Source organism: Arvicola amphibius, chromosome 1 (assembly GCF_903992535.2).
Source record: "Arvicola amphibius chromosome 1, mArvAmp1.2, whole genome shotgun sequence".
In the NCBI taxonomy this organism is placed as follows: domain Eukaryota; kingdom Metazoa; phylum Chordata; class Mammalia; order Rodentia; family Cricetidae; genus Arvicola; species Arvicola amphibius.
Genome location: NC_052047.1, coordinates 153,954,203 through 153,971,990, shown reverse-complemented (window position 1 = coordinate 153,971,990; position 17,788 = coordinate 153,954,203). Strand labels below are relative to the sequence as shown.

General features: G+C 39.2%; 1 protein-coding gene across 1 annotated transcript; it reads right to left on the bottom strand.

The window, feature by feature from the left end:
- Window positions 1-1,129: 1,129 nt before the first annotated feature.
- Window positions 1,130-14,633, bottom strand: LOC119803867 (membrane-spanning 4-domains subfamily A member 4D-like). The gene is made up of 7 exons (XM_038315357.1): window positions 14,555-14,633; window positions 11,770-11,929; window positions 9,830-9,952; window positions 7,375-7,431; window positions 4,913-5,029; window positions 2,907-3,008; window positions 1,130-1,258 (listed from the first exon to the last, which is right to left on the bottom strand). The coding sequence occupies exons 2-7, from the start codon at window positions 11,911-11,913 to the stop codon at window positions 1,130-1,132; spliced, it is 672 nt and encodes a 223-aa protein (XP_038171285.1). The 5' UTR covers window positions 11,914-11,929; window positions 14,555-14,633.
- Window positions 14,634-17,788: the final 3,155 nt, after the last annotated feature.

Genomic DNA, 17,788 nt, shown 5'->3' with positions numbered 1-17,788 from the left:
TCTGAAAAATATGGTGTAAATACACTGTGATTCATACATTGCCTGAAAAACTTCGTTGGGATATATAAGCTGTAGAAAGAAGTACACAAGTACACTGAGGAATAAAAGAAGAAGGATACCATTAAGAGAGAGTGTAAATCAGGTAGAAAAATCTAGTATACGTTGATACTGCGGATGTCTTTCGAGCCCTGTCTGTCTGGAGGCTGCCCCCCCTCAGGAAGTGATAAGTGTAACCTTTAAAGCTAACCTTCAGTGACTTACTTTCACAAGTTTGACCTCATATTGGGAAGATTCAGCAATCTCTCAAAGAGTGGCATCACTTGAATACCAAGTGTTCAAACTTGTGAGCCTGCAGAGGACACTGTAGAATCAATCCACAACAATAAGAAACTGCTCTTTTATGTTATATATAATACATGAATACATAGATACGTGTGTGTGCTCTCTGTATCTACACTAAACATATACTATGTATATTCACATATATATGATAATATATAGTGAGAGATGCGCTCTGTGTGTATATGTGTGTATTTAGGGATCAGGTATTCTGGTTCCAATGACTTGTCTTCACTGTAATTTTTCACTATACACTGGTATTATGTGATGCACATGCACATAGAGATTAAAAGTGATTGCGATAGTTAGTGATTTAACACACATGTTGTCTTGCATACTTAATGTGTCTTTACATGATCATGAGTAGCCCAATCTACTTATTTAGCAAAAATTCCAAATAAAATGTGAACTGTAGTCTTCACTTCTTGGAGACTTCATTTCACTAACAATTTTTTTTTCAGTCCACATTGAAAACTTCTTTGCCAATTCAATACACTTGTACATACAATGAATGAAAGATATTCAGGTGTTGTTAGCCTAGTAAATACTTGGATTTATTTTTTATTGCAGGTCTGCTACTCCAACATCCAATGCACTTAACTGTGAAATTCATAGGGAAACAAACAATGAGAACTTGATTTTTAAATCACATACATGCAGGAGCCTGTGCGTTCTCTCTCTCTCTCTCTCTCTCTCTCTCTCTCTCTCTCTCTCTCTCTCTCTCTCTCTCTCTCTCTCTCTCTCTCTCAGACAAACAAACACACACACACAATAAAAACTAGGCTCTTTCTCAAGTGCAATTCTCATATATATTTTCTGGAACATTTTTTTCTTGGTATACTGGTGGTGCCAATGGTTGAAGTAACATGGGAGTTGCCGCCTCGGATACAGCAGGATTTGGTGGTAGAATTACAACAACCTGTGAAATGAATCAAAATATCATTGAGTAATCCAGTATACTCAGAGCTTCCTATTCCTTAGCTCATAATGTCCCCCTTACCAGTATCTACATTGTCACTACTGAATTGAAACACACATCACCCTGCATGGTGTCTCAGCTACCATTTGGATCAAATGTTGTACACACAGGACACTCATTCTATTGCAGAGGATGACCAGAGAACTTGATATTTGCAGCTGCATCTTGGAGCATCAATTTTCCATTCCATTTTAAATGGCTTAGCGAAACAAGGTGTTATGGAAGATGACAATGGCACTCTTCCAAAGTCGTTTACTCCTGCTGACAGCATCACATCCAGGCTTTGGTGTGACAGCCATGAACAAAGTTCTGCAAACATGACAGTGGCCCAGAATGGCAGAAGCATCATAGGACTTGGGAAAATTCTGTCCATCACAAGCTCAAGTGATGTGGGGCAGTGGCAGCATGAAGAAGATGTGCATACTTAAGCATCACATGCCCTAGGCCACTGCTGTGGTGGATCAACAGAAATCATCAGGTACAGCATTACTCAGCTCTAGGGAGCAGTTGCTGGGTTTCACTGGCTACTTTCTCTACTTGAAAATTTGAATCTTTGAGGCCTCTCCTGGCATATCATCATCATGGTCTCCTTCTGGCCTTTTTTTCCTCCTAAGTCTGTCACTTTCTTATCCCTATGTGGCCTTCTTCCTCCCCAGCCCTCAAGAACATCTGCAGCAGTCCTTGGGGAAAGACAATGGCCAGATGTGCACAAGCTGGAAGTTTCTGATAAACAACAACCCGGTCAACACCCTGAGCACACATTATGCAGGACAATGGGGCCTGGAAAGGAGGAATCAGAGTGGAAAAGATGGGGCTGGATTTGATCAAAGCATACAAGATGCAGTTATGATATTTTCAAACAATAAAAACATTTGCATATGAAAGAAGTCTGAACACAGAAGAAGACTAGAAACCCTTCTTCAGCTAGGTTTCATCTTAGGAAGAGAGCACGCTAGGTGGGGCTAAATGGCAATGGATCCATGGGATACAAACAAAAAGGCAGGGTCTAAAACTGTCCTGTAAAGGATGCTACATTCTGTGGCTGGATACCTTTCAGGTTCTTTCTGCAGCTCACAAGCGCACTTCCATCCTTAGAAATGCTTTTCTTAGAAATGGTCTCTGTTTTAATTTCTAAGCATGAGTCCCTGGAACAGTCCTTTGCTTTGTAAAACAAGGATCTGGAATTGGGTAACCTCTGAACTCAGATCTGTGGCTTGGCAATCCTAAACGTTTTCCCAGACTCCCCGGTTCTTTTCAGTCTTTCTCTCCATCTCCCTCTCTCTGAAGGCTGTAGGAATTTCCACCTTGTCTGTTCCTCAAACTGTCACGAAAGTGCTCTTGAACTTCCTTCCTAGTCTGGGTTTAAACTCTTTTCTTAATGAAACTAAGAACCCCAAAGGCAGCCTCAGTTCTCTGGTAAAACAGCCTTTTAAGTCTGAGCAGAGGACCTTGCTGACCTGTGGATGGTCTTGACTTGCGGGAGCTGAGAGCAATGAAGATATGTCTTTGTAAGCTATTAGATTTGTGAGACTGATTACTAGAGCGATAGAGACCTACTGAACGCCACCCAACAAGGACTGCTACTCACCTCACTGGTGTTACAACAGGCTGCTTTACATCCAAAGGCAGAGGTGGACACAGCAATGCAGAATTCTAGCACATTTAAAATGAGTATCAAAGCATCTGTACCCTAAAAACAGATTCATACAAAGGAATGTGAATAGCGAATAGAAATTATAAGTTTGAAATATGCCGCCCACTACCATGCCAAAAAAGGAAAGACCCTGGCCAGGGGTTTGGAAATCTAGCTTTTGATGTGAGCCAACCCTTAGACAGTTATCTGGCCTCTTGAATATCATTTCTCCTCTCACTATTTTACTAATAAAAATTATCAGAATCCCCAGAGCCTGCTAAACTCTGGTGCTAGAAATTTAACACAGAGAAAACAATAATATTATTTTACTTTTGAAGAGAAGATACTTTCAGGTTGGCTTTCTAACCAAACTCTGGAATGGGGAGATCCTAGTTTGCAGTGGGAACAGAGAGTGTTTATTAGATAATATAATAATATAGGCTGACTGTCCTGGTCTCTGCGGGCTGTCCAAGTTACCATAGCAACTTCACAAGTAGAAGCAAGATGCTGAAGAATCTACGTGTAAGAGACTGTGGTACTTGCCTTGAAAACAGAGGACAGAATGATGAGCCGAGGGATGCAGACAGAAGGTGGAAACATAAAAGCCAAGAAAATTACCTTTCCCTATGTCTCCCAGGAAGGACAATAGCCCTGCCAACATTTTGATTGTATGCAATTAAGATTCATTTTGAAATTCTGTCATCCTGTATTACATCTGGATTATGTGCTAATTTGGTAGCAATTGTCACAATATGGTAAATGACTGGCGTGTTAAATACCGCATTCGTTAGTGTTCAGTGCACTTGGCTTTGTCTGATTCTTCTGCAAGCCACAGGATCAAAATGGAGGAACAAAGGTAGCAGCACATTTGTTCTGAATTCTCTTGCCTTGAACTGGTTTTGAATTCCTCTTGCCTGGAATTGTTGGGTTTGAATATTCTGTCTCTTTCTCTCATTGATCAGAAATGCTCCCTCTGCTGTAAATTAGTCAGCAAATCAGAACCTTGGCATGTGAGAGATACTGATTCAGCAGGCTCTGAGAAGATTTGCATGTTTTGTGATGAAATATTCCTTGCTCCTGCCTCAACAGATCCAGTAGCCTCTGTGACTCAGACATTATGACAGGCACAGTGGAGAATAACAAGGAGAAGAGATGGTAGCCTTGTCCTCAGAATGTGACAATCTAGATAGGCAGATTAAGAGTTTCTTTGAGGGTCAGAGAGTTCAGAAGTCAGGTCTGTATGCTCATATTCTTCCTTACAAATATTTAATCACTTTCATATAATTTATAAACAGTCTCACATAACATAATTATAATTTACATAAACAAGTAGAGGCTGGGCCTGTTAGCTCACTATTATAATCCCAACACTGAGAAGAGATGGTGTTTTTAATCTGTGGGAATCCCAGGCTATATAGCAAGATTCACATCTCCAGAAATATCCAACAAACACACAAACTGAAAACAGCAACATAAACAAGACAAAAGGAAGACTTTCAACAGGAGTAGCACATGTATATAAGTTTATAATATACAATTTTTGTTTTAGGAATTTTTTTTTAGGTCACCTTGGATGGTCACTGATAATTCCATATGGCTTTGTTTTTGTACAAAGAACTCACTCTTTTAAACCTGTTTTGTAAGCTAAACAATATATCTTTTCTTCCTAGAGAATGGAGCCTCCCACTCTTAGGGACTTGGTTTTAGTCTGGGTCTATCTGGGATGCAGACTCAAGATGACATGACTGTGGTCCCTATGTCTCTGGGCTAGCCTCATTAGTCGTTTTCTTTACTTAGTTATAGACGAAAGGGAAATAATCCACTGTCACCTGACCCCTAAATAGATAACCCTCTACATCCCAGTCATTCGCAGCTCCCCAAAGAGATTTGACAGTCACATTTTACAGTGTTGATTGTTGCCTTTGCAAGAGTGGAAGCCCATCATCAAAGGAAATACTCACCACAATAATTCCATTACCATAGTCGACTGCATTCACAACCACACTGAAGACACTGATTAGACTTGTTGCTCCTGCCACCATACAGCTAATCATGTTAAAACTTAGACTGGTGGTGACCTAGAAAGGAATGGGAATCAGTTAATTCAATAGCATCTTTGGTGTAGTCCATCAATATTTGAAATGGACCATGTCTTTATAAATACATTTAATCCTCTCTCTGCCAAAAGCAGAATCTGTATCTTTCCTTATGGTATCTTTACTTCCAGTCCCTTGACAAAGTAAAAAGATGAAATTCCCCGTCCCCCTGAGATGACACTCAAGGGCACAACATGCTCTTCAAATTTTGTAGTAAAAATTTCTTCCCTTGACACATTATCTGGAAGGCCCTGACTGTCATTTCCCACCACACTCTTCAAGCGTCTGACTCTTTTCCTTGTATGAATGTTGATAATCACTCACGGCATGTCCCTCTGGCATATTTCCCCCTATGCTGTAGATTTGGTTTCACAATCCTCTTCTCGTGGTTCAATAAAACAAACTTTATTATGAGAAGTAAAATTACTCAGGAAACTGAAAGTTTGCTGTGTCTCTAACATGAGAATCAAAAGAGAACAGAGTCCAGCTCTGCTGACTTTCTCACAGGGTTAGGTAGGTTGTCTCAGTATAGCGAGAGGGACTTAGAAAACTCTTAGTCTGAGAGTTAATGGAATGAACTCGCACACATCCTGTCTGAGTCATGCTCTTTGTTCCTCTGCCATTACAAGATCCCAATCATATATAAATCAATTCATTAACAACTTGTTAGTAATAAAAAAAAACTACAAGGGATATTCTCAGGGACACATGTATTCTTTGAAGATATGCAACAAAACTTATCATCTAGTTTGTAGCTGACCACAGCTGCAGCTATGGGGATGTTCCAGCCCTCTCTCATAGGGGCTGCTACAGCTTACATAAGGCAGAAAACTAAATCATTGAGGGATCTAAGGAAAAGGCAAAGAATACGTGCATTATTTTACATTTCACAGGTGTGATCAATATTATCTGAATATGGTTTCAAATAAACACCATTTTTAATCACCTAAATCTTAAGATCTAAACATAAAACAGTTATTTTATTGTATCAAAAGCTGGTACAAAGTGTTAATTGCTATTTTGAATGAGAGCAGAGAGATGCTGGTGAAGAGAACTTCAGACCACATAGGTGCTATTGATCTCTCAAAGGACTATTGATATAACAAGGACAGACACCTGCAAATCTGTTCTGTAAAAGTCCCTCCTGCTATCACTCCACAAGGACTTCCATCTGGCCAAATCATACTGCCAGGGAGTTAATTACAAAGAACAGGCTTCTGTTTTTTTATAGCAGTGCTGGACAAAAGGTTTGACAGTCATATTTTATTTGCTAGAATTACAGTTTGGGGAAAAAGTCATCTTATTAACAACACAGGAAGATTGTGCCCTACATATGAGGCATACACTGCTTGAGAGTTCTAAAGCTGAGTTAGAGGGGAGCATCTTATCACACAGGAGAATCTACAATTAGAGACAGCAGCTACCCAAAGGTAATATTTTCCACAGGCCATGCCTGTGTGAATTTAACCTCCATTAGATGTGTAAATCTCTGGTGGATTTGTCTTCTAAATATCAGCTGATCTGCTGTGTAACTTTGCAGATCTCATGACAGGAGGGACATGTTAGTGGTCAAAGCTGGTTAAAGATGCTAAGGAGGTAGACAGGAACACTTGTTCATGGTCCAGAAGTTGAAGTTTTCTGTTGCAGGAAGGGAAATTCAACTGCAGCTTTTAGCAAGTGAGTGAAATAATTGCTGACCTCTTGCTTGTTGCCTTTTATCAGGTTTTGACAGAAATCCCATTGTAACTGTCTTTCTAAAATCATTTATTATTTTATGTGTACATGTGTTTTGTCTACATGTATGTACATGCCTGGAACCCACAAAAGTCAGAAGAAAGCTCTATATTCCTTGGAATGGAATAACTGAGAGTCATTACAAGAAACTCTGAATCAAATCTGGGCCCTCTGCAAGAGCAATAAGTGCTCTTAATCACTTAGCTATCTCTATGGCCTCTGTAATATTTTTTAAAACTGTTATTTTAGATACATTTGTAGAAATAATTTTAACTTGTCAGTTAATGATGTTATTGCCACTGCAAATATTTGGTGTCATTGTCATGGGCAGGATCTGAAGCTTCACGGTTCACTTGTCTAACTTCACTTCTCCAGTTTCACCAGGACCAAGATTCTCTCCGCAACTGCCTGGACACACCGTCCACTCAGACATGATGAGACCTAGTAGCTCAGCTATACCTTTGAAAGTCAAATCCTTTTAAAAGGCAGAGCCTAGGCCTTAGGAAAATAGAACCAACCTTTTTTACATATTAGTAGAGTATATACTTAATGTAATCATTCTATTTTATGGAAAAAGAAAAGAAAATAATTACCAGGACCTCTGTAGTTCTCATTCCTGCTGCAATTGACAAGGATCCTGAGATTATGAACTGATCATAAAAGGAAAAATTCAAGTTAACAATTTTTAAATTGCTATTATAAATCATAGCATACTAAAACTCACTTCTAAATCAACTGGGTCTATTAAAGTGGTCAATGATCTTAAAAGCAGTGCAGTTGACACAATACCTCCCCTGCCAGAAGAACAGGGGGTAAATAGAGTCAGTGGAAGAATCATCAAGGTTTCTTTTTTAATTATGAAACTGTCATCCCAACAAAATTGTTTAAGATCAGTGAAGGCTAAAACTCCCCAATCCTTATAATGAGATTTTGCACACATGGCCTGACTGAAGAAGATAGCCAAACAAAATCAGACCAGAAATTATTCTTCTTGAGGATAAATTGAAAGCTGTAAATAAAATAATAACAAAATTATACTAGAATGTGATGGAGGAGAGTTATCTGTCTATGTTACTTTCATTGGTTAATTAATAAAGAAAACTGCCTTGGCCCTTTAAGAGAAGAGAAAATTAGGTAGGTGGAGTAGACAAAACAGAATGCTGGGTAGCAGGCAGGGGCAGACCCTTCAGGGAGTCACCATAAGCGGTCGCCATGCTTCTCCTCTCCGAGATGGACGCAGGTTAAGATCTCTCCTGGAAAGCGATCCACCTCGTGGTGCTATATAAATTACTAAATATGGGTTAAAGCAAGATATGAGAATCAACCAATAAGAAGCTACAGATAATGGGCCAGGGGCCAGGCAGTATTTAAATGAATACAGTTTCTGTGTAATTATTTTGGGTAAAGCTAGCCTGGTGGCAGGACGCAGCCCGCCGCTCCATTCTACAAGAATGCTTTAGCTTACTTGGGTCCTGCAAGTTGATGATTGTTTTCAATTTCTTCTAAATGACTGCTATCAACTTGACTCAATTGACCTCTTTAAACTATTCAGTTAAATATACGGATGTCTGCATTTGCTTTCCAAATTGGCTTAGAAGATTTAAAAGTTAATGGCAGCATCAGCAGGAAATGAAAATCAAGATATATATATAAGGTTGGGGAGATGGCTCTCAGCCAATTGCTTCCCATGCAGGTCTGAGCCCTGAGGTTCAATTCTCCATCAAGAACTATGGGAGTTGGTTTCCAAGACAGTACTTAATAGAAAATAAAGAGGGAAGAAGAAAACATTGGTGGGGAGATATGAGAGATTCTGAGTCCTCGTTCATGGGCTGAATACATCTTGGGTATATTAACCCTTCCTAGTCTCGTTTTCTTCATTTATACAATGACAATGAAAACAAATTTCTCAGAAGTTGTGGTGATTTATTGAAGTGGAACATTACATACAAAACAGTTAGCAATATTCCTAGATTACAGTGCAATGAAAACTATTACTGGAGTTATAGGTGCTATTACTACTATTATCATAATCATTGATACTATTATTGATATGTCAAATGTCATGTAACTTTGAAAAGTATTGGAGCCTGTGGTATTTCTCAATTCTTAAACATCTATTGTAAATAGGAAGGGAAAATTAAGGTACCAGGTCTACAACATCACTAAATTTTATCATTCTCAAGTTTATCAATAAATGGAGCCCTCATTTTTTAATGGAATTCTCACTGTAAAATAACCAAGTTTTTGCATTTTACCTTCCACTTGTCAGCTCATAATATATAGGTAAGAAAATGTTTGATATTTTATACTTAATTGACAGTCTGAACTCTACAAAACTTTCTTAAATTTTATTATAGAGGAAACTTTTTATACTTTTAAAATTTCTTTTTCAATTTTTTGATTAGTTATTTTCTTTAAAATTTGGAACAGAATTTACCTAGGTTTTCTATTCTCTTAAGCATTGACGGAGAGTTGATTAGCCAGGCACTGATAACCACCTGCTCAGCTTTGTCTCCTCTGCATTGCTAACAAGACCCTCATTTCCTTCATTCTTTCATGAGCTTCAGAGTTCAGTGATCCCTTCCCAGGTAGAGAAGTGAATCTCAATTTCTGCAAGTTAAAGATGCAAGCTCATTATCCTTGGCTTAGGAATAGCCTGGTAAACTCTTTGTGAGCAGTGAAAGAGCTACATCAGTATGTATCAAGATGTGATGACATCCTTGTACCGCCGATTAACCACCACTAGGAATGACTAGCCTCTGGACTCCTGAGGAAATTAGATGTGACAATGCTTAAGTAACCCTTGTGGGAGTACATGAGTACATGCTGACACAGTATCCTAAATGCCATATTAAATAAACAACCCACCTAGTTTATGTGAAGGGTATATTGATATTGCAACATGAACAAGGAAAAAACTGAAAAAGCAGATAAACTGTTCTCAAACTTATAGACTACTTGAAAGAGTAAAGAGAGGATTCCCCCAGGTTAGTGGAGTCACAACAGAGTGTTAATATCTCCAGTTACATAAGATGGTGTGCTACTCACCACGACTGAACCCCAAACTGGGGCATAAACGTACACTGAATGTACTGGGCGGAAATATGGTTTCTCACTCATCGTTATTATACCCCAAATGAGGTTTATGAGAGCAATCAGAACTTGGACAACCTAGACACAGAAAAGTGAAACATTATCCACCACAAAAATGATGTCTGTACTAAGTGCTATCAAACCACTAAGTTACCTTCATCCGCACCTTTAGTATACACAGATGAATTTTGAAATATTATTCTGACAATAGCTTTCATATACAGATGTGATGTACTAACATATATATTTCCCTTGGAATCTCTCTCTCTCTCTCTCTCTCTCTCTCTCTCTCTCTCTCACACACACACACACACACACACACACACACACACACACGCACACGCACACGCACACACATTCATTTATATCAGTGACTTCAAATTTAAAGGGAATTTACAGAGGTAGGTACTCGGCTTGTAATCAGTTAGACTAAGGGGATATTTGAGTTAAGGGCAGGCAATCATTGGGAAGGTGCATAGGAGTGCAAGACAATAATCTACAACCCTGTATCATCAAACTGCTCATGTTAAAGCACAGTTTGTTCCCAGAGCCCAAGCTGAGTACCTAAGGCTGTGGTTCTCGACCTGTGGGTCTTCATTACTTTGGGGGTTCAATGACCCTTTCACAGGGATCACCTAAGACCATTGGAAATATAAGACATTGACATTATAATTCATAATAGTAGCAAAGTCACAGGTATGAAGTAGCAACCCGATAGTTTTATGGTTGGGATCACCACAACATGAGGAAGTGAATTAAAGGGCCACAGCATTAGGAAAGTTGAGAACCACTGAGCTCTGGGCTAAGCTCTCAGAGGAGGTAGGATTATGGAGGTGTTGTGGAAGACAGGGACAATGTGATCCGTGGAAATCTGAAAAGCCCCAAACAGAATAAAACTCAATGCTTTTTAAATTTAATTTTGTGTCTTAATCATTGGCATATTGGTCTCATTCAAAACTTGGTCTCTCTTGAAGTGATACATTTTTGAATATGCCATAATTAAATATGTGGAGAGCATGTGAAAGAAAAGCATTATTATTCGCCAAATTGTGTGATATTCTGAAATGAAATTAAAAATTAGAAATGCCAGCTTCTGGCTGTTCTGTGTTGCTTTAGTTTGATCCCATTTCTGTGGATTCTTGGGCTTCTTTTTTAGCTAGTCATGATTTGGCACCTAGTTAGCAATCAGAAGGACTCAAAAATAAACAGTACATCAGCAGCAAAAAGAATCTTGAAATATTTAAGATATACAACTTCCACATGGACATAAAAGATATATCATGAAAAAAATGACCATTTTTTAATATTTATAAGAACTAGAACAGTGAAGTAGAAAAGAAGCTGTCTATGGCAACTGCAGGGGTTGGAGGGTTGGGCCAGTGAGTACTGTCTGCATTTAGTGACCTTTAAACTGCTTAGGATGTTATTCCTTGAAGTTCTCTCTCTCTCTCTTTTTAAGGTACACTCTTCTGCAGACAGAAGAATGCACAAAATAGGGGATTTCTTCCCTGACCAGCAGGGGAAGGGAAAGCACTAGAAATGTCTGAGAACAGTATGGGTTTCCCCACCGCTGGGCAGGCCTGGGACTGGAGCACAGCAGCAGCTTGCATGGGTTCTGTCTGCACTGAACCGGATGTGGTCATCTCAGATAACACACAGTCTAGAACGTACCTGAAGTTTCTCTATTTTAAACATAATTAAATTGAAAATCTGATGTGGCAGAATAACATATCTGTTTTCAAATGATAGATTTGAAAATCAAATGCTAGTGACCATGGGAAGTGTTGAGAGACCATGAGGTTAGTAGGACAGAGTACTTGTGTTATATTTTTTTATTTGTTAATCATTTAGATATTTACAAAATCATTCTTTCCTCAGATCTAGAAATGTCTTACCCAAAGGTCTTTGGGTTCCCCCTTCAAGAATTTCTCGGCGTTCTCTTTCCGCAGTTGTGCCCTTACAGCAGACCTCTCTGAAGGCGGAGCTTCTCCAGGGGCCACCTCTATGGTGGTCTGCTCTAGTCCTTGCATGGTTGCCATGGCAACAGAAACAGTGCTGAAATAAAAATGAAATTCTGGATGAACCCCTGGAGATGACTCAGTACCAGGATCCTTCTTTCTGATAAATTCTGAGCTAACTGTTCCTATGTTATCATAAAACGTTTAGCTTAGATAAACTACAAAAATAGCTTTAATCTTTTGGTAAAGGAAGCTCTTCTGTTTCTATTTTCTTAGCTTTATTTTTGAGTGCTCATAAATTTTTTTAGATAGTCATGGCTGTTTTGGACTTCATTTTCAAATTGGTCATTGGAGCATTTGTACAAGCTGAATTTATTTCCATTGACTTCATTTCCCCCCAGCTCACTATCTTCTCCACCTCAGCAAAGAAACCCATCACTCTTCTCACCGGGTCCCTGGCTTCCGTCAGCTACAACTCCCCCCTGCTGTATACTACTCAACTGCAATGCAAGAGAGGATTCAACCCGCCTTTGGTACTTCCTTTTCGTGCTCCAGAAGGCAAAGGTGTTCCTAAGGAAACCTAAGCTGTAGAGTGTCCTCTCCAATGCACAGTTTATTCTCTGTTTACAAAGGGCCTCTGCCGTACCTCTCAGAAATACTTTCAGACCTCTGCGGTGTGCTGAGTTCTTGGATGTCTATTAATAGTCTCCTCATGAGTCAATTACTAATGACGAAGAATAAAGAGAGTAATCTAAAGGGTGAGCCTCTCTTTTGTCAAATAGAAAACACACACACACAATCTAAATCTCAAGTGTTTGGTAACCGATGGTGGTCGAGAAATGAAATATGAGCAGGGAAAAGCCTGGCCTAAAACCCAATAATCTGGAATCTACTTGTAGCTCTTTCATTAAGATGTGATTTTCTGGCTACTAACTGTGTCTGGGTTACCGTGACTGTGCCTGTAAAGAATGCCTTGGGCACAATTGTTCCAAGCTTCTTTCTGATCTTCATACTGCTAAAAGTTTGCCCTGTGTCTTCCACTGATAAACATCTGCATCAGTGACTTCAGCTCATTTCAGCCTATGTGTCCCCTAAATGAAGCCAGAGATGCTTGGAGACCTCATCCAGGTCACAGTCCATCTCGGGAGCAGACTAAGCATATCTGGCTGGGTGCTCAGGCTCTATCATCCTCTCCATGTCCACTGAGTCTGCATGGAATAGATACTGTCTTAACTGATGGATTATAGAGATGATATTTAGGAGACAGAGATGAATATAATGGTAGAAGATTATTAAACGTTTGCAAAATTCTCAGTCGACAATTTAAGGTGTGGCCTTTGTCTTTCTTTTACTTTCCCTTTTAAATGTTATTTTATTTTTGAGAATGCCATACTTGAGTATTTTATTTACATCATTTACACCTCACCCTCTCTATCGTTCAACTTTTTCCCATGTCCCCCACACCTTTAATATTTATGACCTCGCAGGGTGGTGGTGGCACACACCTTTAATCCCAGCACTTGGGAGGCAGAGGCAGGCGGATCTTTGTGAGTTTGAGGCCAGTCTGGTCTACAAGAGTTAGTTCCAGGACAGGCTCCAAAGCTACAGAGAAACCCTGTCTTGAAAAGCCAAATAGAAATATTTATGACCTCTTATTCTTTATTATTGTTATATATGCATGTGATTATATAGAATATATAAATATACTATACTTATATATATATACATATATATATATATGTATAAACATACAACCTGTGATGTCCATTTAGTGTATCTCCTATGTATTTTGTTTAGGGATAACCTCCTGGGATTGGATAACCCATCTGGGAATTCAATGTTAGAGAAGACTGATTCTGCCTCTCTTAACAGTCAGTAATTGTCTATAGTTCTTCATCTATTGGTGAATATTGTAGTGAGGAGCTGAGGGCAGGCCTGCTTTTCATCTGGCCCTGCTCCCAGCCGCCTGGCTAGCTTATGTCCCAAAATAACAATACACAAACTGTATTCATTTAAACACTGCCTAGCCCATTAGTTTCAGCCTGTTACTCACATCCTGACTAACCCATATCTAATAATCTGTGTAACCCCATGAGTGGTGTCTTACCGGGAAAGATTCAGCATGTCTGACCTGGCGGCTGGCTCCATCGTGTCTGCCCCAGAGAGGAGAGGCATGGCGACTGACTATGGCGACTGCCTGAAGCGTCTGCCTTCTCTCTCCCAGAATTCTGTTCTGTCTACTCCGCCTACCTAATTTTCTGTTCTATTAAAGGGCCAAGGCAGTTTCTTTATTAACCAATGTAAGTAATACATAGACAGATGACTCTCCTCCATCAGAATATGGCAAGATATCCTCAAGGGTACAAAAGTGGCACTTATATCTTGGGGGTAGCCAAGCACTGTGTAAATGGCCTTACAGAATATTTAATAGGAGAATATTAATGTCTGGGACTATTAAGCCTAGCCACCTGCCTCTTGAGGTCATGGACCCTGGAGGAGAAAACATTGCTGCCAATTTATTTACTAAGCATTTGTCTTTTCATTATCCTAATTATTTGCATCAAAAACTGCCTCCCAATGTGCATTTAGATATGCACTCAACTCAAGTTCAAAGTACTACTGTGTGCAGTGATCTCATTTTTCCATCTAGATGTCCTTTCTTCATCCAGTACATTAAAAGCCATCATGCCAAAAACCTAAGAAGACAAATGTCTGCACCTACCTTCTTCCAGCCTGCAATGCCTGCTGTCTGGGTCTGATGAAGGCCAGGCTCTGGGAGAGCACCTCAGTCTGTCCAGACCCGGGACCAAACCCACACCCGGGACCCACCCCAACCCCATCCACACTCAGTTGAAATTTGCAGGCTTCTTCTTTCACCTTTCTAGATCATAAAGGGTGTGGTATGAATTTCTGAAAATATCAGCTTCCTCTTTTTTTCTATAAAACCGTTAACTGAGTTTTGATTTCTCAGCTAGAGTGTGTATATTTATTATAAAATATACTAAAAAAATGACTTACTGGGTTTTTCCACAAGAAAAAAAAATAATGTTTATTGTGGTGATAAGTAAAGATTTACTGTTTGTAAAACTTTGCCAAAGGAATATAAGCAAAATGCTATGATATATGAAAATTTCGTATCACCCATGATTTTTTGTATTAAAATTAGTAAAGAGCTAAATCAAAACTAAATAAAGCATAAATACAAAAATATAGCAAATATACAATTTTAAAGACTTAACATGCATGGACTAATGTAATTTAGATGACTTTTCAAAAATCTATTTGCAAAAATTTACACATTGCTGTTACTGTGTTTTTCTAGAGAGCTGTGTATATAGCATCTATATATGCTAAGTGTGCACGAAAGTCCACTTCCGTTGTTGAATAAAGAGATTTCAAAGTAGAGCTGATGTATAGGTATATTGCCAAAGATATGTCCTCTGCAGGGATGACAGAACATCTGGACAACTTTTTCTCTTAGCTAAATAATAACACAGGTATTAAACACATAAATCTGCAATCTAAACTCACATGGAAATTCCTAATATTATATCTTTACTAGTGCTTACTACTACAATCAAATTGTCAAGGATTCCGTGACCATTTTTTGACCGTTTTGTTTTTTTAATCCACATTCATTCTTCTCACTTCATACATCAGTACTCCCTTTACATTATTTCCACTCCTTTTCCCCAGTCCTCTCATGTCCCCACCATGTCCAATCAAATTGTGACTTAATTATTGTGAAACACAGTTATATATCCAAATGCACATATAATGTGAATATATGTGTGTATATAGACATATATGTTCTACTGAGTTCGCAGTGAGGGTTTCTCACTGAGATCTGGCACCTGCTAGGGCGTATAAGAGAGTGACTAGTATAGATGTCTTCAATTTTCGCCAGAGCACTCTTCTTTCTTTCTTTCTTTCTTTCTTTCTTTCTTTCTTTCTTTCTTTCCTTCCTTCCTTCCTTCCTTCCTTCCTTCCTTCTTTCTTTCTTTCTTTCTTCCTGCAGAATATATACTTTTTGTTTGTTTGCTTGCTTGTTTGTCTGTTTGTTTGAGGCAGAAATTAATTCTCTGTGCTGCCCTGGAACTTGCTCTGTAGACCAGGTTGGTTTCAAACTCACAGAGATTATCCTGTCTCTGCTTCCTAAGTGCTGGGATTAAAGATGTGCACCACCACTGCCTGGCAAGATATATGTTTTTTGTTCCTGACTTGATTTTCCACATCAGAGAATATTATTTACTCCTGTATGTATATTGTAATTAAAATATAATTACATTATTTTTTCCTTCTCTCCTCCTAACCCCTCGAATGTCCCCTCTCTCCAATCCTCTTGCTGCCCCCCCCTCATTCTGTCTCTAATTCATGGCCTCTTTTCCTTTGATAATTATTTTTGTAACAATATAGCATAAATACATAAACATAATGTGTCAACTCCATCTAGTGTTGCTTGTATGTATATGATTTCAGGGTTGACCACTTAGTATTGGATAGCCAATTAGAGACTCATCCCTGGGGGAAAATAATTCCCCCTCTGTAGTTAGTCATCAGTTGCTAGCAAGAGCTTTGTTATGGGTGGTGGATTACATGCCCTTTCCCAATACATGCTGGAGTGCTGACAGGCTTGATCTCATGCAGGTCATCAGCAGGCACTCTGAGCTCTTGTCTGGCCATGTCTAGAAGACTCTATTTTGCCTCAGTCCTTCAAAACTTCTGGCCCTCATAGTCTCCTGCTCCTACCTCCATGGTGTTCCCTGAGCCTTGGTGTGAAGGACTGTGATACAGATGTTCTATTTATGACTGAGCACCCCCAGAAACATTTGTTTTATGCACTTTGACCAGTTGGGAGTCTCCATAGTAATCACCATCCACTGCACAAAGATGGGGAGAGGGTAATAGAAGAGATTGATACAAAAGCGGAATGAGAGCTATGGAGGGAGAAAACGAGGGAAGGGGAGGGTCAGGGAACGGGAGGGGAGTGGGGAGAAAGACGAATAGGAGCCAAGTATGTATGGAAGTGCCACAACAAAGCCTATTACCTTGTATGCTAACTGTGAAAATGCATAAAATAAACCTTTGAGTCACAGTATGTGACAGCCAGTGCACGAGCTATTTTACCTGTGTCTATCAAATAATGACTACAGGTGAGTGAGTTGGGTTCTTAGTTATCTTCTGAAGAAATGTGAGCTACCAGAAGATTTTTGCTGTATTTCTGGGGTTTTCAGGGTACAAGTGAGAAAGAGGGGGTTCTCAAGATGAAAACTCTTGGTGTGATGTATCAGAAATCCTCCATTGCATTCCACTTTTCTATATTTCCTAGCCTTTTGGATTAGATTGTTTTCTCTAATAGCACATGTGGATGCAGTAGGTGGCACGTGGATGCAAGGCTTTCTAACTTAAGTTTGTTCTGCAATCAAGAATAAAACATGTTTACTGCATACCTAATAAATATACCTAGTCATATCCTGACATACCTGGCACCAGATAGGAGTTTACTTAGGTATCTTTCTGCTTAGAGGAGGGAGGGGGGATAAAAATCAGTTGAATCTTATCCATATGTCTGGACAGACACTCACTTGGACATGAGATACATTGACTGTGCTATTTTGTAGAACATTTTTAGTAGCTTACAAAAGAAGAAGGTCAAAAAGAAAAAGCAAAAATGTTTTTGCACTTCTTTAAGGGAAAAAAGTCTTGTTTCTTTCTTTAAAAACAAAAACCAAAAAGCCAAAGTTAGACAGTCAAAGAAAACATTAGACAAAGTAGTAGAACTATGTAGTCAATGTGAAAATACCATGTGATTAAAATCATCTCACCCATTGACTTTTTAACCTACTTTGCTTCTTTAAAACACTTTTAGAGGGAGCTGGAGAGATGGCTCAGTGGTTAAGAGTACTGACTGCTCTTCCAGAGGACCTGGGTTCAATTCCTAGCACCCACATGGCAG

Bases quoted from the DNA above. Each gene is read 5' to 3' on its own strand.
- LOC119803867 (XM_038315357.1), bottom strand. From the start codon at position 11,913: ATGGCAACCATGCAAGGACTAGAGCAGACCACCATAGAGGTGGCCCCT. The intron at 9,953-11,769 runs GTAAGACATTTC...TTCTGTGTCTAG, and splicing joins GGGAACCCAAAGACCTTTGG to GTTGTCCAAGTTCTGATTGC. The intron at 7,432-9,829 runs GTGAGTAGCACA...TTTTATGATCAG, and splicing joins CAGTTTGGGGTTCAGTCGTG to TTCATAATCTCAGGATCCTT.